General features: G+C 65.4%; 1 protein-coding gene across 3 annotated transcripts; it reads left to right on the forward strand.

Annotated features, from left to right (window-relative positions):
• Window positions 1–10,619: 10,619 nt before the first annotated feature.
• MIDN (midnolin) lies at window positions 10,620–26,342 on the forward strand. 3 transcript variants are annotated; one of them, XM_064175272.1, is made up of 8 exons: window positions 10,620–10,804; window positions 12,857–13,082; window positions 14,192–14,279; window positions 14,693–14,755; window positions 20,536–20,925; window positions 21,721–21,853; window positions 21,966–22,283; window positions 25,161–26,342. In XM_064175272.1, the coding sequence occupies exons 2-8, from the start codon at window positions 12,865–12,867 to the stop codon at window positions 25,421–25,423; spliced, it is 1,473 nt and encodes a 490-aa protein (XP_064031342.1). In that variant the 5' UTR covers window positions 10,620–10,804; window positions 12,857–12,864; the 3' UTR covers window positions 25,424–26,342. The 3 variants fall into 3 exon arrangements, with proteins under 3 accessions (XP_064031342.1, XP_064031341.1, XP_064031343.1); XM_064175271.1 differs by lacking the exon at window positions 10,620–10,804 and adding an exon at window positions 12,250–12,337; XM_064175273.1 differs by lacking the exons at window positions 10,620–10,804; window positions 12,857–13,082 and adding an exon at window positions 13,592–13,729.
• The last annotated feature ends 1,604 nt before the right edge of the window (window positions 26,343–27,946 follow it).

Consider the following 27,946-nt stretch of genomic DNA (forward strand, 5'->3'; position numbering starts at 1 on the left):
GCCCCACAGGACCTCAATGGGGGTCATTGTGAGCTGCAGGCCCCCCAGGGCACGTCCCGAGCAGCTGCTCATGCTGACCCCATCTGCTGCCGGGGGACACCACAGGGCTGGCTCGGGTGGCCCACGAAGGGAGGGGTGAGAGCCACGTAGAGAGCAGGCCGATGGCTTCTTGCCATCCCCATCTCCACCTGGCCGCGCTGACCGGCTCTGCCCGGCCCTGCCACCCCCTCCCTGCCCGGGCAGCGCCGGCAGCTGCTCCTGGAGCCTAATGATGGGGTGTGTGCCCTGCCCCGCCCGCCCCGGGGGTGAGGCTGCTGCCACCCAGCAAGACGAGGCAGCCGGGTGCGGAGCTTCCCTGCCTGCAGCCGGCTTGGCCACACCTGTGTGGGCTGAGCAGACCCATGCTCCCACCCCGGCACCCAGCACAACCAGCTCCTTGGCGTCCCGGCTGCCCGCGGACAGGCCGCTGCAGGCAGGGCACCCCCAGCCCCGGCCAGGCAGGTGCAGGGCGTTAGGGAGTGCCCAGCACGGTGGGGGGAGGCGTGGAGGGGCCAGGAGGAGCCGGAGCTGTCTCTGTCCCTGCGGTGCCCTCTCCTTGAGCACACCTGGGGGCCGGAGGGGCTGGGATCTGCCCCCTGCTCGGCGGGGATCTGCCGGAATGTGGGATGTCCCTGTCCCTGCTCGCCCCTCGCTTGCTTCCCCACTTTGTGTCCCCCGTCCGGCTCCGCATCCTGTCCCAGCAGATGGGCTCCGGCCCCCGACCCCGGCTGGGCTGCAGCCCCCGCACCTCGCAGCCCAGCTGGGGCACCCCCACGCGTGCAGAGTCCTGCTGCAGGGAGGCTGCAAAACAACCCCGCGGGCAGCTCCCGCGGGCGCCTGGCAGGGCATGGGAAAAGCCAGCGTGCGGGGCGGGCAGGGGCACCTCCACAGCACCACCAGCAGGGGAGGGGATCGTGCACCCCACACGCCCCCCGACGGCTCCAGCTCTGCTCGGCCAGTCCCCCAGGGCTGCTTTACACCCCCCCAGCCCGGTTCGGAGAGCCAGGACCAGCTCTGCTGCAGCTGGCATGGGACATGGGCACGCAGGGGTCCTGGGATGCATCCGAGGAGTGTCCGGGAACAGCTCCATGCCCTGGGGGGGTGCTCTAGAGGCTGCAGTTACCTGCTGCGGGAGGAGCAGCATGAGGCCCGAAGGGCCCACGGCCGGGACGTGGCTAAGTGGAGCTGGACTGTGCCGGGCACGGCGAGGACCCTGGCCAGGAGCTCTCCGAATTCACCTCGGACTCAGCAGAGGGCTGGAGGGAAAAGGGAAGGAGCTGGGGGGGGGGCTCAACGGGCAGCGCTTTCCTTCCTCAGCTCCTGGAAACCCCCAACCAACGCTTTTGGCTTCGCAGGCTGCCAGAGAGGGGCATGGGGGGCCGGAGCCAGTTCGATTCACTGCAGTTTGGCTCTGCTTCGGCCGAGCCTCCCCCCCACGCCGAGCACGAGTGGGGTCCCCAGTCCCGGCAGTTCTGTCGCAGCAGGAGCGACCTCGCCGCAGCTTTGGTGGCGCAGGGTTGGGGCCGGTAGGGGCTGCGCTGACCGGGGGAGGGTGGCAGAGGTTACCCAAGAGCCTCTCGCTGCTGCTGCTCCCAAACCCGCAGATGATCTAATCTCCTGCAGCCTAACCTATCGCTGCCGTATCGCATTTCCCTCAAAACCTAATCCTGCAGCGAGCACCCGAAGCCCAGCCCAGCCCTGCTGGCAGCGCCCTGGCTCCTCCTGAGCCCAGCCGTGCACAGCACCGAGCAGCAGAGCTGCTTTGTGCCTGCCAGCCTTGTCCGGAGGAGTACCCAACCTTAGCGTGAGCCCAGGGCCAGCTTCTGGCTGCCGTTTGCCCCCTGCAAGGGAGGGGAAGAGAAAGAAGGGCAGAAGGAGAGCCCCAGCCTGGTGCTTCCATCCCCTCCCCGTCGCAAGCAGCTCAAAGTCTTCCACGCCCGCGGCTGGCGCAGCCGAGGAGCTCCAGTTCCTGCTCAGTGGGTGCTGGAGCCCCCACGGGCAGTGCCAGCCAGAGGGGCTGCCAGCGCAGGGGCATGCCAGGACACAGGCAAGGGGCTGGAGAAGCAGCTCTGCAGGCAGCAGGTCTGGGCAGGCTCGGGTACAGCCCCCGGGCCCCTCGCTGGCACCTGCTGTGCCAGGCTGTGCTCCAGCCCATGCCCTGCCACGCCAGCAGCCGCCTGGCACACGCGCTGTGAGCAGGCCTGTTTTGGGGCAGGGCACCAGCCTGGCACGGCCAAGCTCTCCTCTGGGAGCTGAGGCACTGTGGGGAGACAGAGGTGTGAGGAGAGCTGGTTGGGCTCCCTCTGATCCTTCCGCCCATTATCTAACCCCAGCAGGGCACTTAAGAGGCCACGCTGCAGGCTGAGTCACTTCCCCGGCCCGTGCCTCAGTTTCCCTGGCCAGGCTGAGCCCGCAGCGTGTCTGGGCACTGGGGAATGTGGCACAGTGGGTCCTGCCCAGGGCTGGACTCCTCCATCTGCTCCTGGCTCTGCACTGACTCACCCCAGCTGCGGGCACCACACCTCCCACCGACCCTCAAGCCAAGCTGGGCAAGGGGAGGGTGGGGGTGGTCGCCCCGCTCCTGGGGAGGGTCTAGCAGGAGGGAAGGCAAGAGCCAGCCCCGCCCAGGGATGCTGAGGTGCCCAAGTGCCCAGCAGCACGGGGCCAGCGGTGCCAAGCAGGGTCCTGCTCTCCTCCCTGCCAGGCTTTCCTGCTGCCATTCCCAAACTAAACCAGGGCCCAGCACCCGCAGCTATGCCAGCACCCAGCTGGCCCCGAGCAGCACCGGGCACCGAGGCCAGCACCCAGCTGGCCCCGAGCAGCACCGGGCACCGAGGCCACGCGGCAGGATGTGTGCCCTGTCCCCTGCCCTCGCCAGCGCAGGGAGGGCCAAGCAGGAGGCTCCACCACCACAAACCGGAACAGCAGCCGGGAAGGGAGGGGGTGCTTGTGCCCACGGCAGGGGGATGTGTGCCAACGGTGCCAGGCAGCGGCCAGCCTGGCCAGCAGGAGCATGGCTGTGGGTGCAACACCCACCTGGGTGAACATGCATGGGACCATGTGTGCCAGCATCTGTGTGTCTGCATCTGTGTGCCAGCGTCTGTGTGTCAGCATCTGTGTGCCAGTGTGTGTATGCCAGCCTCTGTGTGCACAACTGTGCACAGGCACGCCCGGGGCAGTGCCCACCAGGGGGGCTGCACTTGTGTGTGTGCAGGGGTGAGGAAGTGCCACCCTCTGTCGCCAGCCTGTCCTGGGTTGGGATTGCCTGTGGCACAAATTGCTTGTGGAACTCCTCTTCCCCACACTGGCCCTGGCTGCTGGTGGGTGGCAGCCCTGGCAGAGGGGCCACGAGTGAGCCTGCCCACGTGTGCCCGTGTCTGCACTGTCCAGCGCCACGCAGAAGGTGCCACGGGGCTGCCAACTGTCCTACTGGACCCAGCCCCTTTGGAAGCAGTGTCAAACCCCCCCAGGGCAGCGATGGGGAGGCTGGGTGGAGTGTTGCCTGCAGCCCTGGGCTGGCACCATGCCCCCCAGCTCGGGTGGGTTCCCACATTCCTGACGCAGCTCCCAAGTGGAGCAGTGGGCAGGCGCGGGGCGGGGATGCCACCGCGCTGAGCTGCTCCCCGTGTGTCAGCCTCTCAGGCAGCCTGGGGGGACATGCCACCCCCGTGCCAGGCTCTGTGGCCCTCACATCAGCATTGCCTCTGGCCTTGGGCACAGGACTTTGGGCTCGGCAGGATTCATCCAACAGGTTCCACCTCTGCCTCCACCCTTCGTGCAGGTAAGATTGGGCAGATACCCCGCGGGCAGCACATTGGGCAGCCATGAGTGAGCTCACTGCCTCTGGGTGCCCCCCTCCCCATCACCCAGCTGTACCCCACTGTGCTCCCCCAAGGTGGGCACCAAGCTCTCCACAGCCAGGGGCAGGGTTGAGGGGTGGGTGCTGAGGATGCTGCACCCCAGAATAGGGCACCCAGACTACACTCCCCATAAGGCACACACTGATGCCACCTGCTCTGGGGTGGCCACGGTGCATTTTGGGGTGAGTAGTCCCCGGGGGGGGTGCCCAGGTTTTGGGGTCCCAGGGTCTGTGGTGGTGGCACCACTGCCTCAGCCTGCCCTGGCAGCCTCACTCCCTCTCACTGGGTGATGCTCACCTCAGTAGGGTGCCCCTTGAGCCCACACCAGGGGCTGAGGTCGGGGGCAGCTTTGGGGTGGGGTGGGGGGTGAGGGTGCCGTGGCTGTGGGTCAAGCAGGGCAGCAGCAGAGGCATGGGGTGGTGCAGGTGGTGCAGGCTGGCTCATGGCTGGGGCAGCCTCAGCTTCTGCTCTCACCCAGGCTGGGCCACAAACTGCCGCAGCTGGCCCCCACGGCAGGAGCTAAGGGGTGAGACTGGGGTGGAATTGGGATGGGATCGGGGTGGGATGGGATGGGATCGGGGTGGGATGCCATGGGAGTGGCCTCTTTCCCCTTGCTTTATGAGTTTGGATCACCCTAGGAGTGAGGTTCAGCATGTACCTGACCCGAGGAAGGCTGCCAAAACCCTTGGCCCTTCCCCTCCCCAGGGCTGGCAACTTGCTTAAGCATTTCTGATGGTGCTAATGACAGCAGCAGCAGCAGCAGCAGCAGGGAGAAGGAGCTGAGCTGTCCTCTGACTCCTGCAGTCGGTGATTTAAGGCAGACCAAGCAGTGCTGCGGCGTCTGAGAAACAGCCTCGCGGTGCTGGGCTGAGGCTGGGATGGATCCAGCTGGAGGCCAGGCTGGGAAGGGGCTTTCCAAGGGAGGGAAGGGTGCAGGCTGCCAGGGCTCTGGCTCCTCCCAGCCATGCCAGGTGAGGTCTATGGCTCAGGTGCCCTCTCTCACCCTGGCAGGGGCTGGACACCCACGTTCCCAGGGCTCACTGGAAGCCAGAGGTGGGTCCTGCCCCACTGGGGAGTCTCAGCCTGTGCCCCAGGGAGGGTTGCACTGGTGGGCACAAGCAGGCAGTGTGCACCCACGGTGCTGATGCAACTGCCAGGGCCTCTCCTGACCCCAGTTTCTGCGATTGCCACACTGCCTCCAGCACTTGGTGCGGGCTGGGGCATGGCCTGGATGGGACTCAGGCAGGAGGAAACAAGGGCTGCAGTGGCAGCAGGGCAGTGGCACAGGGCAAGGCTGGATGTGGTTGATGCCAGGGCCTGGAGTGTCCCTTGCCTGTGCCAATGCAGCTTTGGGCTGGAGCTTGGTGGGGGGAAGCAATTTGGAGGAGGTGCCCCTGGCCCTGGAGCAGGGTTTTGGTGGCTGCCAGAGCCCAAGCAGGGCTGGGTCCAGCTGGCTGGGGCACAGCTGTGCCAACCTGCCTGTGTCCTGCCCCAGACAGAGACAGGGGACAGGCAGATCTGAGTGGGTGCTGGCCACAGGCCAGGAGCATGAGAGGCTGGCAGCAGAGCCAAGGGCAGGGAGTCACTTGCCCTGCGTCAGTGGGGACAGGCAGCTCCTGAAGGGACCGTGGTGAGCTCAGGAGCTGAGAATAGCCCTGGCCTGGCCGAGGCCACTGCCTGGCACAGCCAAGCAGGGCCCCACACCTGCTGTACCCAGGGGGATTCACCATCCTGCCCAGACCGGGGGCAGGCTGTGGGTGGGGGCCTCTGCAGTGACTCCCCCAGCCCCACGTGTCACAGCTGGGATCTGCCTCATCTGAACTCTGGGCTGGGGTCCCTCCTGCCCATGGGGTGCATTGGCTCCCCTGTGCCTGAGTGGATGTCTGAGTCACCCCAGGGGTGACTTCATCTCCAGGGCTCACTTGGCTCAGCCAGGCCTGAGGCCAGGGCCATGGGCAGAGCCCCCGGGGGCGATGCGGAGTGCCCCAGAGCCAAGGCAGGGCAGAGGCGAGGCCAGGCTGAGCCAGCAGCTCTGGCTGCGCTGGGTGGCCCCGGGCTGCGACAGCGGGACACGGTGCCAGGGGCCACCAGGACACGTCCCCACGAGCTGGCTGACAGCCGGAGCCGTCTGTGCGTTTCCAAGGACACGCCTGGCTGTTTACAGCCCGCCCGTGGCACCGGCACGGGCACTGCCAGCCTGCCCAGGGACACCTACCGCGGCGCAGCCCCGAGCCCAGCAGGACAGGGGGGCTCTGGTGGCGAGGGTCGTGCCCGGCTCTGTGCCAGCAGGGTGGGAATCAGCAGCTCCTTGCTGACGGCAGTGAGCCATGGCTCACCTGAGCGTGCCGCCGAGGCGCCCTGACTCACCGCTCGCCACCGTGACTAAGGCTGAGCCGCTCGGCCCCGTGGGGTCCAGGCTTCGGGGAAGGGGACTTGGGACACCCCCACCCCCAGCCCACAGCCCCGCACCTCCCCCCGCCGCGGTGGTGCCAGGGCGGGCGGAGGTGAAGCGGTTCGGCTGCGCCCTCCTGCCGGGGTGTGCCCGGTGCGAGCCCAGCCGCTGGCCCCGTGCCCGTGGGAATGCTCCCACTCGCTGCTCCGCGGCGGGGCCCTGGCTGGGCACCGTGGAGCCAAATCCACCGGCATCAGCCCCTCTCTGCTCTTCGTGGGAACGGGATCACTCCCTTCCCAGCGCGGGGGGCCTGGAGGAGGGTAAGGGAGCAGAAGGAGCCCCCCTGGGCTGCAGGCAGCAGAGTGAGAACCACTCCCACCCCCACCCCCGCTCCCACCCTCTGTTCCCGCTCCTCTCGCCATCGCGGCCCCAGTCGGCTCTGCCCTAGTCCCTTGACCTCTCTGCTTCGAGGGGAACGCTGAGACTTGTGATAAAGTCTCTGTTTGCCAGAGCTGAGGCCAAGAACTCCGTCCGAGAGGGGAAAAAACCAACAAAACCAACCCCAACAAAAACCCAAACAACAAAGCAGAGCAGAGAGGAAAGCTGCTGCCTGCCCGGGGCTGCTGGGGGATTTCCCCCGAGGAGGAGGGCTGGGAATTCCCTTCCTTCCAGGGACAGCACCGCCAAGAACCAGCCCCTCTAGCAGTCGAGGCTCCCAGGTGAAGCGAGATGAGGCAGTACCAAGGGTACCAGAGCAGCCAGCACCACAAGCCCCTGCCCCACGTCCTCAGGAGCACAGACCAGAGGGTGTCAGGGGTTGGGAGGGACCCAAAGACCTCCTCGAGACCAACCCCCCTGCCAGAGCAGCACCATCCAATCCAGCTCAGGGCACACAGAACACATCCAGACAGGCCTGCAAAGGCTCCACACAAGGAGACTCCACAACCTCTCTGGGCAGCCTGTGCCATGCTCTGGGACCCTTCCAGGCAAGAAGTTGCCCTTGTGCTGAGCTGGAACCTCCTGTGCTGCAGCTTCCATCCACTGCTGCTGCTCCTGTCCCAGACAGCAGTGACATTTATTAGATCCCTCTCAGAGCCCCCCCAGAGCCTTCTCTTGTCTCCCCCAGGCTGAATTGTCTCCACACTGCCCACCAGGGCTGATGTCCAAGCAGGGCTGAGCCTGCAGCAGCTCTGCAGAGCTTTCCTCACCCACTCTGCTCTTCAGCACACAGAATCCTAGAACCAACCAGGATGGAAAAGAGCTCCAAGCTCCTCCAGCCCTATCCAACCAACCAGCCCATGGCACTCAGTGCCCAGCCAGGCTTGGCTTCAACACCTCCCAGCCATGGGCACTGCACCACCTCCCTGGGCAGCCCATTCCAGTGCCAATCACTCTCTCTGCCAACAACTCCCTCCTAGTACCCAGCCTGACCCTGCCCTGGCACAGCTTGAGCCTGGGTCCCCTCCTTCTGGCCCTGGCTGCCTGGCAGCAGAGCCCAACCCCACCTGGCCACAGCCTCCCTGCAGGCAGCTGCAGGCAGCAATGAGCTCTGCCCTGAGCCTCCTCTGCTGCAGGCTGCACCCCCCCAGCTCCCTCAGCCTCTCCTCACAGGGCTCCAGGCCCCTCCCCAGCCTTGCTGCCCTTCTCTGGGCACCTTCCAGCACCTCAACATCTCTCTTGAATTCAGGAGCCCAGAACTGGGCACAGCACTTAAGCTGTGTTCCAGTGCTCCTAGGACCCTTACAGCAGAGAAGTTCCCCCTTGTGCCGAGATGAAACCTCCTGTGCTGCATCTTCCATCCATACCACCTCTTGCCCTGCAACTTAACATCCATCCACCCTCCCGCTGGGACATGCCCAGCTGCCAGGCTCCGTGGGAAGCGTCCCGGTGGGACCTCGAGGTTAAAGCCCCTCTCCTCCTCCCCGGTGCTGCCAGCCTGGCACATGTGAGCCACCGCGGGGGCTAATCCGCAGGGCCCCGCGGGGGGTGGGGGGGGGGAACACGGGACGGGACACACGGGAGGGCGGTGGTGTGGTTAAGAGGATTGCGGGAGAGCTGCGTGTGGCCCGCGGGGAGGAGGAGGAGGAGGGTGGGGGTGGGGAGGGGATTTGCGTTGTGGGTATTTGCTCGTCGGAGCTGCTCAGCCGCTGCGGGGTTTGGTGAAGGTTCCCTCTGGAGACGGCAGGAGCCTCTCTGCTGCCGCACGGCGATTTATGTCCCAGTCTTTGAGTGCAGTCTTGAACGAGTCTGGGGGTTGGGTTTAGAGGTTGGTTGGGTTTGTTTGTTTTTTTTTCTTTCTTTATTCCCAGGGCAGCACAATAAACTAAACACACACCCCCAAAAGAAAAACCTCTAAGAGGCTGTTGGGAATCTTGGGATCTTCCCAGCTTGGCTCCCTGGAGGCTTTCGGGTACCTTCCACCGTAGGGAGGAATTCTGAGCATCCTAAAGCATCAGCTCCTGGGGGCCAGAGGATGGCTGGAGGAAGATGGTCTCTAGGGAGGGTGGGGGAGGCACTGGAACAGGTTGCCCAGGGAGACACTGGCACTGGTTGCCCAGGGAGGTTGTGGAGCACAGAATCACCCAATGTGATCTTCGATCACATTGGGTGATTCTGTGCTCCACAACCTCCCTGGAGGTGCTCAAGGCCAGTTTGGATGAGGCCTTTGAGCAGCCTGGGAGGGTGGGAATTGGAGGAGCTTTTAAGATGCCTTTCCAACCCAACCCACTCTGGGATTCTATGAGATGAGCTTCCTCTGAGGAAGGTGATGGAGTCGTTGTGGGGAGGCTCCACAACGACTCCTGTGACCAGGAGATGGATTGTGAGGGTGTGGGGAGATGTCCTGCCCTTGGGAAACCTCTCACTGTGCCAATGGATCCCAGGGGACTCTGCTCCCAGCCAGCACCATAGCATCTGTCCCGTGGCTGTGGCATCCCCTTGCCCCCCCACTCCACAGAGGAGCCCGGGGCTGGTGGCTGGGCTCTGCTCCCTGAGGAGGTGGCTCTAGGGTAATGCCTTGTCCCCACCGCAGCCCTTTCCCAGGGCACAAACTGGAACGGTGGCAGCAAGCTGGGGCCGTGGCCCCCGCTGGGGCGGCTCCGAGGGCCCGAGGCTCAGCAGCTCCCGGGGAGAACAATGGCGCATCCCAGCTCCTCTCCCAGGGACAACAATGGCAGGAGCTGGAGCCGGAGCTGCTTGAGCTCATCTACCCCCTGAGAGCCCAGAGGGGGCTGAGCTGGGGGGACACACACTCGGGCAGCACCACAATGGCTCCCTCCCACCCAGCTCCTCATGCATGGAGGGTCCTCGCTCCCACCCCTCATCTGTGCCCACCCCATGGGGAGGCAAATGAGGATGGGAATAGCCACAGTGTTTTGGGGCTGTCCCTGCTCCCCCCAGGCCCCTTTGCTGCTGCCCTATGCATCAGGGACCTGCAGCCCCCTCCTCAGCGCGGGCCAGCCGCGAGACCCACCCCCCTCCAGCTGCTCCACCGCTCGGTGTGCCAGGGCATTGTCTGCCAGGGGGAGGAAGGAGGGATCCAGCGAGTCAGCCCAGGGCACGCAGCAGCTCCCCAGCATCCTCCCTGCTGCAGGGGGGGTGCAGCTGCTGGCCCCACACACCCTGTCCCCGGGGGGAGCCAGCCTGCAGGTCCTGCTCCAGGGCACCATAGGACCGTGACCCCCAGAGTCGGTGGAACCTGAGCCCCACAACACACCGTAGGGCTGGGGGTGAAGTGGGTGGTTAAGCAGAGGGCGTCCCCGGGGGGCACTCAGCCTCGCCATTAGACATCAGTGAGTCTCCTCCTGAGGATCAGCTCACCAGGACAGCTCAGCTCATCCCAGCGACTTTGACCCCGGTGACAGGGCACCCGGACAGGGAGCGGAGTCCGGACTGTCCCCTCCCCGCTGCCCCGGGGAGGTGAGTTCCCGCTGCCCGTGCCCTGCCCGCTGCAGCGCCAAGCGCTTGTGAGCAGCGGGGACAGAGCTGGCACCGGCACCCCCCAGGAGGGCAGAAACGAGACCTCAGGAGAGGCCAAGAACCCCCAGCTCCGGGGGGACATCAGGAGGAAGGGGACATAAAGCAGGGATCTTGGTTGCAGGAGCAGAAAGGGAACCAGGACCGAATCTCCCCCCCGGTGCAGGGACAGAGTAGGGGGCGAGGACGGGAACCCCACCCCGGGGAAAGGTGCGGGCGCGTCACCTGCGGGTCCCGCTGAGGCCGGGGCCGGGGCCAGGCCACTGCTGAGGCCGGCGCTGGGGCCAGGCCGGTTCCTGCCCTCGCCAGGCTCCACCCCGGGCGGTGCGGGATAAAACTTGGGGCACCTCCCCGGCAGCTCCGCGTCAGGGTTGCGCTCGGACCGGCTCCAGCGCTAGCGAGAGGGCACAACACAGCCCAGCACCGTGACCCCCCTCCCGGATTCTTTTTCTAGGGGGTCTTTTTTTCCATCCTCTGCTTTCAGAGGCAGCTGAGCTCCAGCCGCGCCGGGGAACCGCGGGACCGCGCTCCGGGCTCGGTGAGTGCGACCGCGGTTAGCTGCGGGCGGACTGGGCCGTCGAGGGGGGAAAGTGGGAGGTCGAGGTCCTGGGCCGGGCTGTGGGGAAGGGGTCAGTGGACCGGGACTGCGCCCACTCGCTGTTCCCATAGCTGGCGGGGTGGCCCCGCACCCCCGAGGCAGGGCAGAGCTCACCCGCTCAAGGGTCGGGGACTGCTTCACCCAGCCGGGACCCTCTGTATCCCCGGTGACTCGGGGCTTTGTGCGCCCTCGGGACATGGGCTCCTCTCGTCCCGGAGACCGGGATCGCGGTCTCCCGGGTGTGTGTGGCTCCTCGTTAAGCCTTCACCGCTTCCCGAGGAGCGTCCCCTCGCCCCCAGACCGAGGTGTGTGTGGGGCTTCCCTGGCTGGTTTGCTTGGTACCAGCGAAGGCAGCAGCAGCCCCGGAGCGCACAGCTGCCGAGCCTCCCGGTGTCTCGGCAAGGACTGCCCGGACCTCCCCGCTCCGCTGTCCCCCTCGGGCGCAGGAGGCTCGGCAGGGCCAGCAGAGGGCGCTCGCGCTTTGCTGACTCATAGCCCCCCCCGATTCTCCCCCCCGCCGGTGAGGGCAACGGGGCCCTGGGGCTGCGGTCTGGCAGTGGCGGCCGGAGAGACGCTGGCTCCGGGGTCCCCTCTGCGGGATGTCGGTGGCTGGTTCAGCCCCGTATCTGGGCTGTAGCGTCGTCACCGGGAGCGTGACCAGGCGGGTGTGACCGGTCGCTGGTGACTCTGCGTGTCCCGTTTCCCCCCCCCCGCCCTTTCCGCCTCGGTGTCCCCGCGTCACTGATCTCCAGGGGCTCCAACTCCCGCCCGTCCCCGCGGACAGTCCCCTCCCGCCGCGGCCTGCTCTGGTGCGGGGGCCTCTCTCCGCCCCCCACCGCAAAGCTCTGGGCTGCGGTCGCCGCCTTGCCCGTGTCCCGCCTTCACCCCTCCGCAGCGCTGGAACCCTCCCTCTCTCCCTTCCTCATTCTCCCCCGGGCTCTGAAGCCCAACGCCGTGCCGGGGCAGGGACAGCCTCGCTCCGCAGCGGGTGGTCGGCGCTGCCGAGCCGTTACCGGACGCGGGACCCCTCCCCGGCCCCGCCGCTGCCCCCAGGCCCCTTTGTTGTGCGGCCCCAGGATTATGAATGGCTCCAGGCGCGGCGCGAGGGCGCGCGCGCACAGAGCGGGGGGAGGGGGCGGGGCCTGGCGGGGGAGGGGGCGTGGCCACGGCGGCCGCGTGGGTGGGAAAAATTCCTGCTCCGCCCAATGAGCCACGTGGGAAAGCAGCGCTAGCATCCTATTGGCTGCCTCCGCGGATGTCTGGGAGCTGGACGCTCTCTCATTGGTCAGCGCTGCCGAAGGAGCCGGAGTGAATGAGGGGCAAGGCCCCGCCCGCGGGACGTTGCTTCCCCCCCCCCCGCACTCCCTCCTTCTTCCACCCCTTCCCCGGTTCCCGTGTCCCCCCCTTCGGCGCTTCCACGGCGGTGGCGGCGGCTGCCGGTTCGGCGGGTCCGGCCCTAAAGAGAAAAGCGGGGTGGGTGTGCGTAGAAAGGGGGTTCGGAGTGGGGGGGGGGGGGGAAGCGAAGCGTCCTCCCTACGCGCTCCCCGCCCCTCGCCGTGGCCTCCGGGCCCGCACCCCGCCCCCAGAAACCCCGCACTGAAAGAGTCGAGCGACGGAGAGGAGAAAGAAAGGAGGCGGCGGGCAGGGCGGGCAGTGAGCAGGCAGAGGGCAGGCAGCAGGCAGGGCAGGCAGCACCGCTTCCACACACCCCCCCATCCTCTGCCTCCCTCCCTCCTCCCGCAACCAGCCAGCGCCGCCGCCCCGCCAGCAACCGGCGGAGCGGGAGGAGAAGGGGCGATTTTTTCTTTCTTTTTTTTCTTTCGTATATATATTTATATCTTTTTGTCTGGGCCGCGGAGGGCCCGGTTGGTGCCCGGGGATCGGAGCTCCCGTGGGTACCGGCGGGGCGTGCGGCGGAGCGGGCCCCGCTCCCTCCTTTGTCCGCTCGCCGGCACCAAACGCCGCTTCCCTCCCTTCCCCTGCTCCCACCAGCTCGGCGGATGGACCCGCAGCCCAGCGCCAGGAGCTGCAGCCGCGGGGCTCCCGCCTGCGAGGTGGTCCCGAACGACCCCCCCATGAACCTCTACATCAACACGACCACCGGGACTCGCTATGAGCTCTCCGTGCCCGCCGAGGAGACGGTGGAGGGGCTCAAGAGGCGCCTGTCCCAGCGTCTCAAGGTGCCCAAGGAGCGGCTGGCGCTGCTGCACAAAGAGAGGTAGGCTCGGGGGGGGGAGGGGGAGGAAATCGGAATGGGAATTGGGGGGGGGGAGGATGGTGTCCGTCGGGGTCCCCCATCCCCCCCCTCCCCTCCCGGTAGCGGGGCTGGGCGCGGGGGCGGCCCCTTCACACCGGGCTCGGCACCGCACAAAGGCTCCCGCCCCCCTTCCCCCTGCCTGGCCCCATTCCTCTGCGGGTCGGGGCGGGGGGGAAGCAGCCCGGGGGGCCGCGGGCGGGGGCGAGCCGGGGCGGAGGGAGGGAGGAAGGGAGGGAGGAGGAGAGGGAGGGAGTGAGTGAGTGGGGGGAGGCTCCGGGCCGTGCCGGGAACCGGAGCGCGGCCGCCGCCCCCTCGCTCGGCCCTTGCCGGGGCTCCTTTGTGGGCGGCGGGTCCCGGCCGTGCCCCGCGGGGCCCTGCCCTTTGTTCTGGGCTCAACTTCGGCGACGGCGTGGCCCGCCACCCCCCCCCCCCCCCTCCAGGACTGGGAGGGCTGGGGGCGGCTGGGGAAAGGGGGGGGTTGGGGTCTCGGTCCTTTGTCTAAGACCCGGCCCGAGTGGGCTGCGCGACCCCCTCCCCTGCGTGGAGTGGGGCCCGAGTAACTTGGAGAGTCTCACCAGGAGCAGAGAAATGAGGCGGGGGGCGACCTGGTACATCTGCCAGCACCGATGGGGGGGACGACACTTCCCCATTGCCGCCCACCCCACGCTGGTCCCAGTTGCTCTACCACCATCCCCCTCCGTGGGCAGGTTTCCTGTGCCACAAAGCTCTGCAGCCCCCTCTAGCTCCTCATTGTTTCCTTCACCTCGGCAGACCCTCCCCTACCCCCCCTCACTTCGAGCCCCTTTTGCAGGGAGCAAGGGGCCCCTAGCACAGGCTGCATTCTGCTTACCCCCGGGAGGTGCAGGGGGGGCAACTAGGGGGGAAAAGCATCTGAGGGGGCTGAGATCTGGCCCCTCCTTGCCTATCTGGGCTCAGAAACGTTTGGGGTGAAGAGTACCTGAGGTGGGGGTGCTGGGGTTGGAACCCCTGGGACCCTCTCATGGATGTGCATATCTCTAGGGCTGCACTGACCTTGCTTTTGGTATCTTCCCTTTCCCCTCCAACTACAGCCGCCTCAGTTCTGGGAAGCTACAGGACCTGGGGGTCATGGAAGGCAGCAAGCTGACGTTGGTGCCCACCGTGGAGGCTGGCTTGATGGTAAGAGGCCTTTTTCCTGCTGCCTTCTTCTTTCTCTGCCTCCCTTTCTTTTTTTTTTTTCATTCCTTCCTTGCCTCCCTCCCACTCGTCCCCATCTATTATTAAAGCCCCCGGGGCGAGGATGTGTTGGCAGCCCCAGGGCTCCGCTGCCCAGCCCTCGCTGAGGAGGCAGCGCCGGGCACGCCAAGGCGGCAGCAGCAGCAGCAGGGTTTAATATTTCAGCTGCTTTTCTCAGGGCTTGTGTAGAAATAGTGGAAGTGACATGGCATCCCCTCCCCTCCTGCCGCACAGACGCCCCCTCCTTCTCTGCATTTGTAATGTTAATCCCCCACCCCCTTCATCACCACCACCTCCTCCTCTTCCTCCTCCTGATGTGATTTTTTTTTTTTTCCTCTTCTTTCCCCTTTTCCCAGTCTCAGGCATCCAGACCAGAGCAGTCGGTGATGCAAGCTCTGGAAAGCTTAACTGAAACTCAGGTGAGAGCCTTGCTGCTGAGACAAAGGAGGTTCCGCGGGGTGCTGTGCGCTGAGGGGTGGGGGGGCTGGGGGTGTAAAAGGTGCTGCTATCATCTGCCTCTTTGTCCCCTTCCCCACCCCACCCCCAAAGCTTTTGGTGCTTTCGTGCCTCCTCCGTTTAGGTTTCACCTTCTCGCAGGGGTTGGGAAGGCTGAGGGTGGTGCCCCGGGGCGGGCACCGTCATCCTGTGCAGCGCCCCAGCGCAGGGAGGTCCCCACGCCAGCAGCGCTCGCAGCCCAAACAAGCCTCAAGCCGGGGAGGGAGGGAGGGCAGAGGCGCAGGGAGGTGACCGTGACTCACCCAAGGTCACGAAGCAGGTCGGCGGCAGAGCCGGGGTGGCCTCAGTGCCCTGCCCCCAGGGCTGTAGAGCTGCAATCCTCCCCCCCCCACCGCGATCCCACAAGGGCAAGGATGGGGCTGCCCCTGCGCCCCGCAGCTGGGGGTCTGCATCCCTGCTGGGGGGCTTGTGGGGCTCCTGGAGCTGCGTTGCAGAGAGCAGGTTCTGCTCCAGGCACCCGCAGAGCTTATCCCCTTATCCTTGGAGCCGTCCTTGACGGGGGGGGGGAGGTGGAACTGGCCATGCCAGGATGCCGTGACGCTCGCCGTGTGCCTGCTCGCTGGCCTTGGGCTGTGGGTGCCAAGGAGAGGGGCACAGCTGGGGGTAGAGGGCTGGGAGGGGTGGCTGGAGCGGCAGCGGCGTCGGTGGGGGCTGCGTTTCAAAGTGTGAACTTTGTTGGCAGGGTGGCTGGCAGCGTAGGAGGTGTGAGGGCGGGGGGGGGTCCTCGCCCTGGCATGGGGAGGAAGCGTTGCCAGGGCCGGTGGGTGAGCCCCGGCGGGTGCTGCTGCCAAGGTGGAGTTTCCCCCCCCCAAAGCCACGCTGGCCCTGGCGTCTTTGTTTTCAGTCTCTTGGTTATTGCTGTTGAACTCTTCCCTTCCTCTCTGGCCCAAGCTGCAGCTGTTTGCTTTGTCTTCTCAGAGGTGGTTTTTGGGGGGAGGGGGCGTGTGCGGGGGGCGCTGTTCGGTTTCTAACCCCCCCCCCCCCCCCCCCCCCACTGCATTTGGAGAAAGGGGCTTCAGGCTCCTGCTGTGTTGTAGCTGGACAAAGAGGTTCAGTAGGGACATGGCTGTGCCCCCTCCCCCCCGCAATAAGTTCCATGGGGATGTGGCCCCTGCGTGTGAGGCCCTGCCCTGGCACCTGGTGCCCTTGGCTGCCCGAGGTGACCTTGACCTTGGACAGTTGGATTAACCCTGTGTGGGCCAAAAGAATGAGCTTGGAGCAGGAATCCCTGTGCCACAGGCTGGTTTCTGTCCCTACTGTCCCCTGCCAGGCTCCCCGTGGAGCCCACTGTGCTTGTGCCTGTCCCTGCTGGGGTGCAGAGCTGTGGGGAGGGGGCTGGTTGTGGTCCCCATGGAGCCCTCTTTGCTTGCAGGGTGCTGCCTGTCCCTGTTTGGGTGCAGAGCTGTCGAGTGGGGGTTAATTGTGGTCCCCATGGAGCCCTCTTTGCTTGCAGGGTGCTGTTGGGGTGCAGAGCTGTGGGGAGGGGACTGGCAGTGGTCACCCAACCCAGGGGTCTGGGCGTTCATCCAGATCTCAGGGCTGCAGCCGTGTCTGGTGGGGGTGTGCAGCTCCCCCCTGGCACGGGCAGCGTTGTTGGCATGTCCTGGGAAGCAGCAGGATCGGGCAGCACCATGGAGCTGCCCAGAGCCAGAGGGGCTTGGGGTACCCCTCCCCGTGCCTGTGGGGACCTGCGATGCCCAGCGCGGCTCCCGTCGCGGGGTGCCCTGTCAGCCGAGCACAGCAGAGGCGTGCGGGCTATGGTTTGGTGGCCCAAACGTGCCACCCAGTTGCCCCCCTCGAGGCGGTGGCAGGCGGGCTGGGGGCCTGGCAGCGCGGGCGTGCCGCGGCGGGCGACGCTGGCTGTGGGAAGCGGCAGCTTGGCACCTCCCTGCCCACTGCAGGTTCCTGCCGGGTCGGTGATTCAGGAAGCTGGGGCTGTGCAGGAGGAACTGCCAGCACCTGGGGGGGCGGGGGGTGGGGAGGGGGGGGGCAGGAAACCACTCCTCTCATTCATGCTTTGCTCAGGCTCTGCCTGCGTCATGCATCCTCCGGCAGCGCAGGGAGAGCTGCGGCGGCTTCCTCTTGGGGGTGAGGGGAAAGAGGAGGGGGGGGGGAAACTGGGGCGCTGCTGCCACCCCCTCAACTGCCCAGGTGCCTGAAACAGGAGGTGACATAGGGTGGAGGAGTTGGAGGGGGGGGGGAAGGGGGAAGGGGTCCTTCCTGGAAGGGCTTCCTTCCACTGGGCACGCTTGGCGGCTGCCCCCGCTTTCCAGGGAGCCGTGCCCACGGCAGCGGGCAGCTGGCATCGGATCTTGCAGCCTCAGCTCTTCCTTCCCCCGGTCCCTCTGCCCGCCTGCTGGTGGGGGTGGGGGAGCGCAGGACAGGGACGCATCCTGCCCAGCCAGCCCTGGGGGGGTGCTTGCAGCCAAAGGAATGCGGCTGAAGGGCTGTGGCCTCTGCCCTCCTTGGCACGGTGTAAACCCCTCCAGCAGTGGCACAAGTGGGACCCGGCTGTTGGCCACAGCTGTGCCCAGCTGCGGGGGGACATTTCCTGCTCTGCCAGGAACCAAAGCAGGGGCAGCTTGCCCGAATTTTCTTGTGGGGTGGGAGGGGGATGCTGCCCTCCCTGTTCAGGGCAGAGGGGCTGGCTAGGGGCATCCTCTACTCTCCAGCATCGTGGGGTGGGGGTGCGTGGGTCTGGGGGCCGGGGTGACCTGGGGCCAGGCGCTGGCAGGAGGCGGCAATGCAGAGCTCTCTGAGTCATCTCCTTGCTGAGAAGCAGCCCAGAGCCACTTGCTCCATCCCTGTGGGCCCCCAGCCCAGCACGCTGCAGCCACATCCCCTTCCCGGGGGGGGTGGGGGAGCCCTTGAGGACCCCCCCACTCCCAAACCCCGAGCGTTGAGGCTTTGGGGCACCCAGTGGCCCCAGGTTCCCTGAATGGGGAGCTCTCCCAGTCCCTGTGGTGGTGCCAGCTGGGAGGGACAGGGTCCTCCCTGGGCAGCGTGGGCGGCCGAGCGGGCGGCTGGGTGGGACATGTTTGCATTGGAGCGGCCTGGTTTCGCCGGGGGAGGGGTTGGCAGCGGGGTGGGGGTGGGTGCTGGGAGCCCCGGAGCTCAGCTGAGCTCCCGCTGGGCTGCCTGCCCTGCCTGAGGCTCTGCAGGCACCCAACCGGCTCAGCGCGGCCACCCAGCCCCCTCCTGCTGCCTGGGGGGTGCGGAGGGACCACAGGAGCCCCCCGACCCCAGCCCCCCATGCCTAGGGAGGAAGGGGATGTTTTAAGTGCCACCGCGGGATGGGCTTGGCGTGGGTTTGGGGTGCTCTGGTTTCTGCCAGCGCTGGTGGGGGTCAGGCAGGGCACAGGCAGGTGTGAGTCAGATGGAGCAGGAGGCGGCCTCGGGTGCCAGCTGACGTCAGGGGGGCCCCGGGGAGGTGTGTGGGGCTCCCCCCAGGCAGGGTGAGAGCAGCTGGGGTTGGCGGAGGGTGGCAGGAGCTGCTGTGGGTGCTCCTGCCCTCGGTTGCCTCCCCTGGGAGGGCTGGCAGTGGTCCCCACTCCCCACCCCCCACTCTGGATTGTGCCGGGAGGAAGGACAGGAATTGCCCTGCCCGTCCTGGGCATGGCTGGCAGGAGGTGGCTGGTCCCTGTCCCCGGGCATGACCTCTGCAACCCGGCTGGGAGAACACAACTGATTCGGGGGGTCTGTGGGGTGCTCATGTTTGTGCCCCGTAGCAACTGTCCCACCTATGCCAGCTGCCAGGGCAGCATTGGGGCTGGGGTTGGCACAGCAGCTGCGTGGGGCTGTGGGTAGCTGCTGCTGCCTTGCCCTGGCACTGCTGCCCGCCTGTGTTGGGGTCCCTATGGCTGCAATGGGGGTGACCTCCAGGGCCGTCGTGGCTGGAACTGGGGCGCTGAGAACGGAGCTGCCAGGGCAGGCTGTGCCGTGAGGCAGGACGGGGCCGGGGCGATGCTGCCCTGCGGGCAGGCTGCTGTGTGCGTGCAAACGCGGCCCCCTTGCCCTCCTCCCCCCCCCCGCCTCCCTGCTGTCCTCTCCCACCCCCTCGCCCCATAACCTCGGTGTCCAGAGCTGCAGAGTCTCCTTCACGCCCACCTCTTCCTCCTCAGCCTCCGCCTGACACGCTCGGGGCTTTGCTGCTGGTATTTTTAACGCTGCTTTTCCCACGGCTGCTCGGCAGCAGCCTCCGCGGGCACGGGGCGCGGGGGAGCGGGCATGGGGCTGGGGGGGAGGGGGCAGGCAGGCTCTGCAGGGATGCCAGCCTTTTGGCTGGCGAGGGGATTGGGGGAGGCCAAAGCGGTGAGGGCTGCCCACGCTCGGGACCACCTCTGGGCTGCTGGTGCCGGTGCCATGGGTGCTGGTGTGGGTGGGTGACGTGTGCCAGGAGCTGTGCAGGGCGCTGCACGTGATGGGCTGGGAAAGCCAGGCCTGGCTGTGCCCCAGAATAGCTGGGGTGGGGTGAGGGGGGGGGTGTGGAGGTTAAAGGGGGGGTGGTGGCAGTGCTGGCGTCATCCCCATTAGCTGTGACCTGGTGTCCTGCCCACAGCCCTGCTGCTGCTGCAGGGAGCCTGCACCCTTTAGCCAGCCAGGATGGGTGTGGGGGGGTAAGAGGCACAAACCACCGCACCTCCCCCTCCTCCCCAAGCCCAGCAGCGTATGCAGAAGGACCTGGAGGGGATGGGGATGGGGGGGTTGGTGCTCCCAGACCCCCAGGAATGTGGGGGTGATGCTCAGCAGAGCTCAGGCAGGGAGGAGGTGTCTTGGATGTGAAATGCTTTATGCACCCCAGGCGGGGGGTGCTTTGTGAGGGGGCAGGAGGGGTTGGGGGGTTGAGATGTGGCAGGGGGTGGTTTGTTGTAACCCCCACCCCTGCCCTGCCTCTTTCTGCCCGGCCGGGACCTGGACAGTGTCAGGCTTCAGCTCTTGCCTCTGCGCTGCAGCTGCTCCATCACCTGCCTGTGCCAGAGGCTACCAGAGCGGGCAGGGGCTGAACCCTGCCTGTGCAGCCACTCTGCCAGGCCTGGTGTTGCCCCCAGGCTGCGGGGGCAGGGCAGATGCAGCTCATCTTCCCTCACCCATCCCCGACTCGTGGCAGTGGGCATAGTGGGGCCCTGGCATGTCTTCATCTGCCCCCTCCCCAGCATGTTCCCTATGCTGGAGTGGTGCAGGCTCCCCCCCCATGCTGGCACTAGGCTGGAGGAGTGGCACTGGCCCTGGGCTTGTGGCTGTGCAGCTGCACAGTAGCCCTAGCTGTGGCCCCTGCCCGTCCCTGCCTGCTGGGCACTGGCAGGAGCACCCAGCCACAGCGGATTCACCGCCGGGGAGGGCGTTTGGCCAGGGCAGGGCCCTTTTGTGTTGGGACAGAGGGAAAAGTGCCCCCTCCCCCACCCCCCCTACACCCAGCGCCGTCAGCTGATGGAGCTGGCACCAGGCTGGGGTCGCCTGGGGACGACGGCCGAGCTTGCCCTCCTGCCTGCCAGGCTGCTACAGCTGAGAGCCAGGGGAAGGGCTGCAGGGAGGAGAGGGTCACCTCTTGGCTGCCCGAATGACCTGAACCCGTGGCCTGGGTGACACTTGGGGGTGGGGTGGGGGCACGGTTGGCACAGCCCTGGCTGTGGGCGGGCGTTGGTGCAGCGAGGGCTGACCAGGGTCGTCCTCCTCCTCTCTCCAGGTCAACGACTTCTTGTCGGGGCGGTCGCCGCTGACCCTGGCGCTGCGGGTGGGTGACCATATGATGTTCGTGCAGCTGCAGCTGGCGGCGCAGCAGAGCAGCGGCCAGCTCCAGCACCGCCACCTCATCGCCAGCCGCGGCGAGGCAGGCGCCGCCGCCAGCCCCCACTGCCGCACGCTGCACGGCGGCGCCGGCTCCGGTTTCGCCCGCATCCCCGTGGTGCCCACCTGCCAGCAGAGCCCGGCTCCCAGCAGCCCTGCCCCCGCCACGCCGGCCCCTTCCGTGTACTGTAACGCCCCCCACGCCGCTCCCGTCACGGCCGGGATGTTCCGCTCGCACGGGGCCAGCGCGCAGGCGGTGAACAGCAGCGTGGTCTCCTCCTGCTCCGAGGTGAGTTGGGCTCTGCTGCGGCCGTGCCCCCCCCGCCCTGCCCCGGCTCCCCCCCACCCCCCGCCGGTAGTACAAGGTTGAGGGGAGTGCCCTGCCTGGCTTGCAGAGTGCCCTCGGGTCTGGGGAGGGGCTCAGGGGCAGGGTTGGGGTCCTTGCTGTGCTCATCCAGGCTCTGCTCACTGCTCCCTGGGATGGGACAAGGAGCAGTGGATGGAAGCTGCAGCACAGGAGGTTCCAGCTCAGCACAAGGGCAACTTCCTTAGTGTAAGGGTTCCAGAGCCTGGCACAGGCTGCCCAGAGAGGTTGTGGAGTCTCCTTGTGTGGAGCCTCTCCAGGCCTGTCTGGATGTGTTCTGTGTGCCCTGAGCTAGCTTGGATGGTCCTGCTCTGGCAGGGGTTGGACTTGAGGAGCTCTTTGGATCCCTTCCAACCGTTGACACCCTCTGATCTGTGATCATCAGGCACTGCCCATCCACAGCTTGCTGCTGCTGCTTCCTTTCCCCCTTGCCCGGCAGAGCCAGCCCAGGGTTGGGTGGGAGCGGGGTGGCAGCCACCACCAACCCCTCTCGGCTAAGGGCACCAATGTACAGAGGGGAGGGACAGTCATGGCTCCTTGCATGCCAGTGAAACTGGGGCTGGTGGTGCCTGCTGGACCCTGCATGCCCACCTGGCATTGCTCGGGGTGGGGAGGGAGGGATGTGATGTTCTCAGGTCTAACTCAACTCTGGGGCGAGGGCTGCAGAAGGGTTGGAGCAGGGCTGGCACGCCTGGAGGCTGATGCCATGTCTCTCCCCAGGTGGACTGTGGCACCCGCAGCAGCAGCTCCCCTGGCAGCAGCCCAGCCCCCACCGCCCGATCCCGCAAGCCAGGGGCAGTCATCGAGAGCTTCGTCAACCACGCGCCTGGGGTCTTCTCAGGGACCTTCTCCGGTGGGTGATGCTGGCAGGGGCTGCCCAGAAGGGCCAGGGAGGGTGTTGGGAATGTGGCCCTGTTGGGCTCTGCTCATCTCACCCCCACCCCTCCCTCCCTCCCTCCCCACAGGCACTTTGCACCCCAACTGCCAGGACAGCAGCGGGCGGCCGCGGCGAGACATTGGCACCATCCTGCAGATCCTGAACGACCTCCTCAGCGCCACGCGACACTACCAGGGCATGCCCCAGTCCCTGACACAGCTCCGCTGCCAGACGCAGTTCTCCTCCTCCTCTTCCTCCTCCTCCTCCTCCTCTTCCTCCTCGCCTCCAGCCTCCCCGGACCTCTCTGCCAAAACTACCTCAGAGGCGCTGCCGGCGGCCGCAGCCTCTCCGCCCCTGCACCCTGTCGTCCAGTGCCAAAGCCAGATCCGGATGTGCAAGCCCAGTGGTAAGCCCTGCCGGTGGCCACTGCGCCACGTGTGGGGAGGGGGAGGGCTGCTGCCGGCCCTAGGGGGCTGCTCCTCGCTGGGGTCACCTCTGCTGGCTGTGCCGTGGCAGTGCCAGGGCTCTGCGGCGGGAGCTTGGCAGGGTTTGGCACTTCTGTTTGGCATCCTCAGGACAGAAACATCTTTCCCCTGCCCCCCCCCCGGCTCTGTAGGTGTTTGGGATCATGCTGGGGACCCCCTGTGCAGCCCCATGTTGGGGTCACTCACAGGTTTGGGGTCTAGATGTTTTCACGACCTGGTTCTCTTGGCACAGCTGAGAGTGTACCAGGGCCTCACCTTGCAGGCTCGGGGCGGGGGTAGGAAGAGCTGAATGATTGACAGGTGTCAATCAGGATGGTGACTCTACAGGTTTGCAGGGTGAGGCAAAGGGGATGCTGCAAGGGTGGGAGACAGACAGCCCCCACCCTCCCACCGGGGACGTGGTGACCTCCACCAGCCCCAAAAGCCAGCAGGGACAGGGTGGGGGCAGTCCTGGCACAGTGCACGGCTGGGGGCAGGTGGCTGTGGTGTCCCCAGCTCAGTGTGTGGCCTCCCCCTCCCCTGGGAGTGTTGGGTCTGTCCCTGCTGTGGAGGCTTAAGCTGGTGAGGGGGATACCCCCCCCAACCCCCCCTCCCCCGGACTTTGGCTCTTTGCCTACCTCCCTATTCATGAAGCCTGGGGTGGGGGTGGGTTTGGCTGGACCCCACCAGGGTGTGGTGGCTGTTTCCCATGGCCCACACCCCAGGCAGTTTTTGGGGTGCACACCTGCACACCCCGAGGCTGGAAGGTGCCTGGAGGTGCCTGTCTGGGGGTGAGTGTGTCCCCCCCCTCCACAATTTGCTTAGAGAAAAGAAGTGAAACTGCCAGTGGCAGCCGGGGGGGGGTCGCCCTCCCTGTTGGGTTTTCTCTTCCTTCTCTCTCTCTCTCGGCCCAGGGAGGTCTGAGCACCACCCCCCACTCCCCCCACACACACACTCTGGGGGTGGCTCCGTGCTGCCTCCCAGCACTCAGTGATGTGTCTTTGGGGTACCACATCCCCAGCCCTACCCTGGGAGCTCCCTAGGGCCACCTGCACCTCCAGGCAGGGTGCAGTGGGGGGGAGGGGGAGCTCCCCACCTCTCCCCCGCTTCATGGTGTGAGAAGCCCTCCCCAGCCCTGCCTGGGCTCACCCTGCTTGGTTGGAGCCCCCCAGGTCCCCCTCGCTAACTCTTGGACTGGTAATCAAATTGCCAGCAGGGCAAAGATGCCACCAAAACGGTGTCCAGCTCTGCTCTGTGCCAGGAGCCCTTTCTGCCCACCCAGGGGGTCTCTTTGGGGGGGCGGGGGGGCAGTTATCCCCCCGTGCCCTGCTCTGTCCCCTTCACTTTTTGGTGTCTGTCCCTGCCGTGGTCCAAGGGATGGTGCTGGAGTGTTTAGGGGGGGTCCTGGTGAGGCTGTGCCAGGGCTATGGTTGAGCATGGTCCAGGGTTTTGGGGTGGCTGTGGTGGACTCTGTCACCACCCCCCCGGACCACCCCAGGTCCCCTTTGAGCAGGCGGGGGGAGGGCAGGACGCGTGTGCGGTGTGCATGGTGCAGCCACGACCCTGTCCCGGGAGGGGAGGAGCTGAGGCAGGAGGGAAGCAGAACTGCTGGGGGAGAAGAGGAGCCTGAGGGAGACCTCCCTGCTCCCCGCAGCTCCCTGAGAGGAGGCTGCAGAGAGGCTGAGGGTTGGGCTCTGCTCCCCAGGATCAGGTGATAGGAGGAGAGGACATGGCCTGAGATTGTGCCAGGGCAGGGTTAGGTTGCAGCTGAGGAACAATTCCTTTGCTGCCAGAGTGGTCAGGGCTGGGCAGAGGCTGCCCAGGGAGGTGGTGGAGTGCCCATGCCTGGAGGTGTTGAAGAGAGTGTGGCCATGGCACTTGGGGCCAGCGTTTGGTGCCCAGCGGTGGGGTTGGGTTGCTGCTTGGGCTGGATGCTCTCAGAGGGCTCTTCCAACCCAAACAATTCCATCCTTCCCTGATCCCCTTCGTGTGGCTTTGCTGTGTCCTGAGGCACCCTCTGCACCCCCTCCCAGCCGCTGCAGCCGGGGAGGGGGGAGGGGAGATTGTTGCTCTCAGTCCTCTCCCACCACAGCCTCTCTCCCAGCCAAGTTTGTTCTGGAGCCTGATCCCATTCCCCCCCCCCCCCTTTTTTTCCCAGCGCTGGAGCCCACGTCTGGAGCTCCAATTGTTTATCCTCCCACACACCACAGCGGGGCCAGGCCCGCGCCGGCTGCGGTGCCGCGGTGGAGGGGGAGTGGCAGGGCTGGCACTGCTGCTGCCCCCTCTCTGAGGGGATGCCCCTCTGGGGCACCACAGGAGAAAGGTTTTCTGCCCAGCGAGGACCAGCCTGGTGGGAGGGAGGCTGCTGGGGGCTGGTTGGTGCTTCTGCAAAGGAGGGGTGGGGGTGGGTTGATTGGTGCCTCCGTGGCAGATGGAGGTTGGTTGGCACTGTCTGCATGGTGGATGGAGGATGGGGTGGTTTGGTGCCTTCATAGTGGGTGGAGTTGGTTGGCTGGCACCTCCATGAGGGATGGTGTTGGTTAGTTGGTGCCTCCATGGCAGATGAGCTTGGTTGGTTGGCACCTCCATGGAGGTTGGCTGGCTGGTTTGGTTGGCACCTCCATGTCTGCATCCATGTGGCAGTGATGCTTGGCTGCTTGGCACCTCCACGGCAGACGGGCTTGCTTGGTTGGCACCTCCATGCCTGCACTCACATAGTGGCGAGGGGGTGGGGGGTGGGGGAGACGCTCTGCGCTCCACCTCTGGCATAGCCAAGCCCTGCCTGCCCTCACCACCAGCACCACCTTCTGCCCTGGCAGGGGACCGCTTGCGGCAGACGGAGAACCGAGCGACGCGCTGCAAGGTGGAGCGGCTGCAGCTGCTGATGCAGCAGAAGCGGCTGCGCAGGAAGGCTCGCCGGGATGCCAGGGCGCCCTACCACTGGCTGCCCAACCGCAAGTCCGCCCGCACCAACAGCAACAGCAGCGTCTCCAGCGAGGGCAGCCTGGACCTCGACTTCGAGGACTCTGTCTGGAAGCCGGAGGTCAAGGCGGACCTGAAATCCGAGTTTGTCGTAGCATAGACGCCGGTGCCACGCCCCGGGCAGGCGGTCCCGGGGGGTCCGCGGACTCTGCCGAGGGTGGGGGACGCTCGGGTCCCGCCGCCCCGGCTGCTGGTGGTGTCATTTCTGTTGTCCTGGGCCAGACCTCCTCTAAGATTTGCTGTCTCCTGCGACCGGACGCCTCGGGGCTGACCCTGCCCGCGCCGGGGAAGCTTTTTGCGGTGGGGGTGGGGCAGCCTCACACCCCCGGCCCTGACTCGGTTGGGTTGGGGGAGCAGGCAGGAGCCTCTGACCCCTTTCTGCATCCTCCTCAGTCGGGAGAGTTGGGGGTCCTGGCACCTGGATGGGGGCAGCCTCCTCCTCCTCCTCCTGCATCCTCCTCGATCCAGAGAGTAGTGGGGTCAGGGCAGGGGGGCGAGAGGGTCCTGGCACCTGGAGGGTGGCAGCTCCCTTCTGCATCCTCCTCAGGCAGGAGAGCTGGAGGGGTCCTGGCACCTGGATGGGGGCAGCCTCCTCCTGCATCCTCCTCAGCCAGGAGAGCCTGGCACGCGGGGGGGGGGCTCCTGGCACACCTGGAGGTGGGGGAGATCCCTGGGGGATATCAAAGCTGCTGCTTTGCTGTGAAAAGGGGGGCCGTGGGGTGGGCTCCAGCCCTGCCTCCCCCCGCCCCTCCCTCTCTCCCTCTCCCCTCCCCCTCCTCCAGCATCCTCCCTACCCCCAGTGCAGGCAGGAGGGAGCTGAAGTCTGGCAGGAGGAGATGAAGTCTCTTTTGGAGGTGCTGGGGTCGCGTTCCCCCCCCCAGATTTTTTGGGGGCCGTTTGTTTTTTCCTTCCCTTCTATATGTAGCATTGCTCGGCTGCGGGGCTGGGACCTCCCCTTCCCTGGGGGGGCTTGGAGGGAGAGGAGGAAGAGGGGTTGAGAGGTGTGGGGGTTGGGGGGTGGCCACCACGGGTGCCTGGGTACCGCAGCCAGGGTTGAGATTTTAGGGGGTGGGGGTGGATTGGGCTTTAATTTGTTGTGGGGTTTTATTTTGGGAGGGGGTGGGGGTGTGGGGGAAGGGATGTGTGGTGAATTTTTTGAGGTGGGGGTAGGGTGGGGGAGGGGGAAGGGTAGGAGGGGGGGGGAGTGGTGTCTTGGTTGGGTTTTTGTTGTCTTTAAAGGAGGGACTAAAAGAAATGGCACCTTCCCTCCAGGGGTCTCAATGGTTGGACCTTCCTCCCCTTCCTTGCCTTCCTCCCCCTCCCCTCCCTCCCTTGCCCTGTGGGTTGGGGGTGGTGGAAGTTTGGTTTTGTGTTTTTGTTTTGTTTTGGTTTTTTTTTTTTCCTCTTTTTAATTTAATAAATTAAAAAAAAAAAAACCACAAACGAAAAAAAGGTTAAAAAAAAAAACTTCAGAAGGGTTTAAAAACAACAACAACAAAATCACAACCCCCACCAAAAAAAAAAACCCAACCCCACAGCCCCCACAAAATGATGACTGAATGAGCCCAGCCCTTGGTCCTGGCCTCAAACCCTTGGTCCTAGGCTGGCCTCAAGCCCTAGGGGGGGGTTAATATTTATAGCCCTTTAATTACCTGAGCCAATACTGACATTAGTCTTGCATAGGCTGTAGAGATCCTCCTTGGTTTGCTGTTGTCTTCTTTCCCCCTCCCTCCTTGTCCCATTTTTGGATTGGATTTTTTTTTTCTTACCTCTTTATTTTATATATTTTGTGTTTTCCTCAGCAGGAGATCTGAGCAAATACAGAGAAAGGGGGGGAGGGAGGAAATCAACCCTCCCTCACCACCCCCCCACCTCAGCCACTCTCTGTGATGTGTTTATTTTATGGCCTGTAACAGTCCTTTAGTTTTTGGGGGGGGAGGAAGGGGAGGGGGGAAAAAGGGGAGGGAAAACAGGAAGGGAAAAAAAATAAGGAAGGAAAAAAACAGGAGGGAAAAATGAGGAGGAAAAAGGGGGAGGGAAAAACGAGGAGGAATAAAAAAAGGGAGGAAAAATAAGAAAGGGGAGGGGGAAATGGGGAGGAAGGAAAAAGTGGGGGGGAAGAAAAAGGGGGAGAAAGAAAAAGGGGGAGGAAGGAAAAGGGGGAGGAAGGAAAAGGGGGGGGGAAAGGGGGAGGAAGGAAAAGGGGAGGGGAAGGGAAGAAGGAAAAGGGGGGAAAAAAAGAGGGAGGAAGGAAAAGGGGAGGAAAAAAGGGAGGAAGGAAAAGGGGAGGGGAAGGGAAGAAGGAAAAAGGGGGAAAAAAGAGGGGGGAAGGAAAAGGAGAGGAAAAAAACGGAGGAAGGAAAAGGGGAGGAAAAAAGGGAGGAAGGGAAAGGGGAGGAAAAAAGACAAGAAAGGGGAGGAAAAAATAAAGAGGAAAAAATAAGGAAAAAATGGGGGGGGAAGGGGAGGAAAGGAAAAGGGAGGAAAAAAGGGAAAAAATGAAAAAAATAAGGGAAAAAATGAAAACAAATAAGGGAAAAAAGGAAAACAAAAAAAGACAATGGATAAAAGTAAAGAGGGGGTGAAAGAAGGGTTTGGGGTGGGGAGGGCAGAGAAGCTGTTT

The sequence above is a fragment of the Pogoniulus pusillus genome, chromosome 41 (genome assembly GCF_015220805.1).
Source record: "Pogoniulus pusillus isolate bPogPus1 chromosome 41, bPogPus1.pri, whole genome shotgun sequence".
NCBI lineage: Eukaryota > Metazoa > Chordata > Aves > Piciformes > Lybiidae > Pogoniulus > Pogoniulus pusillus.

Coding starts and splice junctions, on each gene's coding strand:
- MIDN (XM_064175272.1), top strand. CDS start 12,865: ATGGACCCGCAGCCCAGCGCCAGGAGCTGCAGCCGCGGGGCTCCCGCC. Junction 13,083..14,191: donor GCGCTGCTGCACAAAGAGAG/GTAGGCTCGGGG, acceptor CTCCAACTACAG/CCGCCTCAGTTCTGGGAAGC. Junction 14,756..20,535: donor AAAGCTTAACTGAAACTCAG/GTGAGAGCCTTG, acceptor TCCTCTCTCCAG/GTCAACGACTTCTTGTCGGG.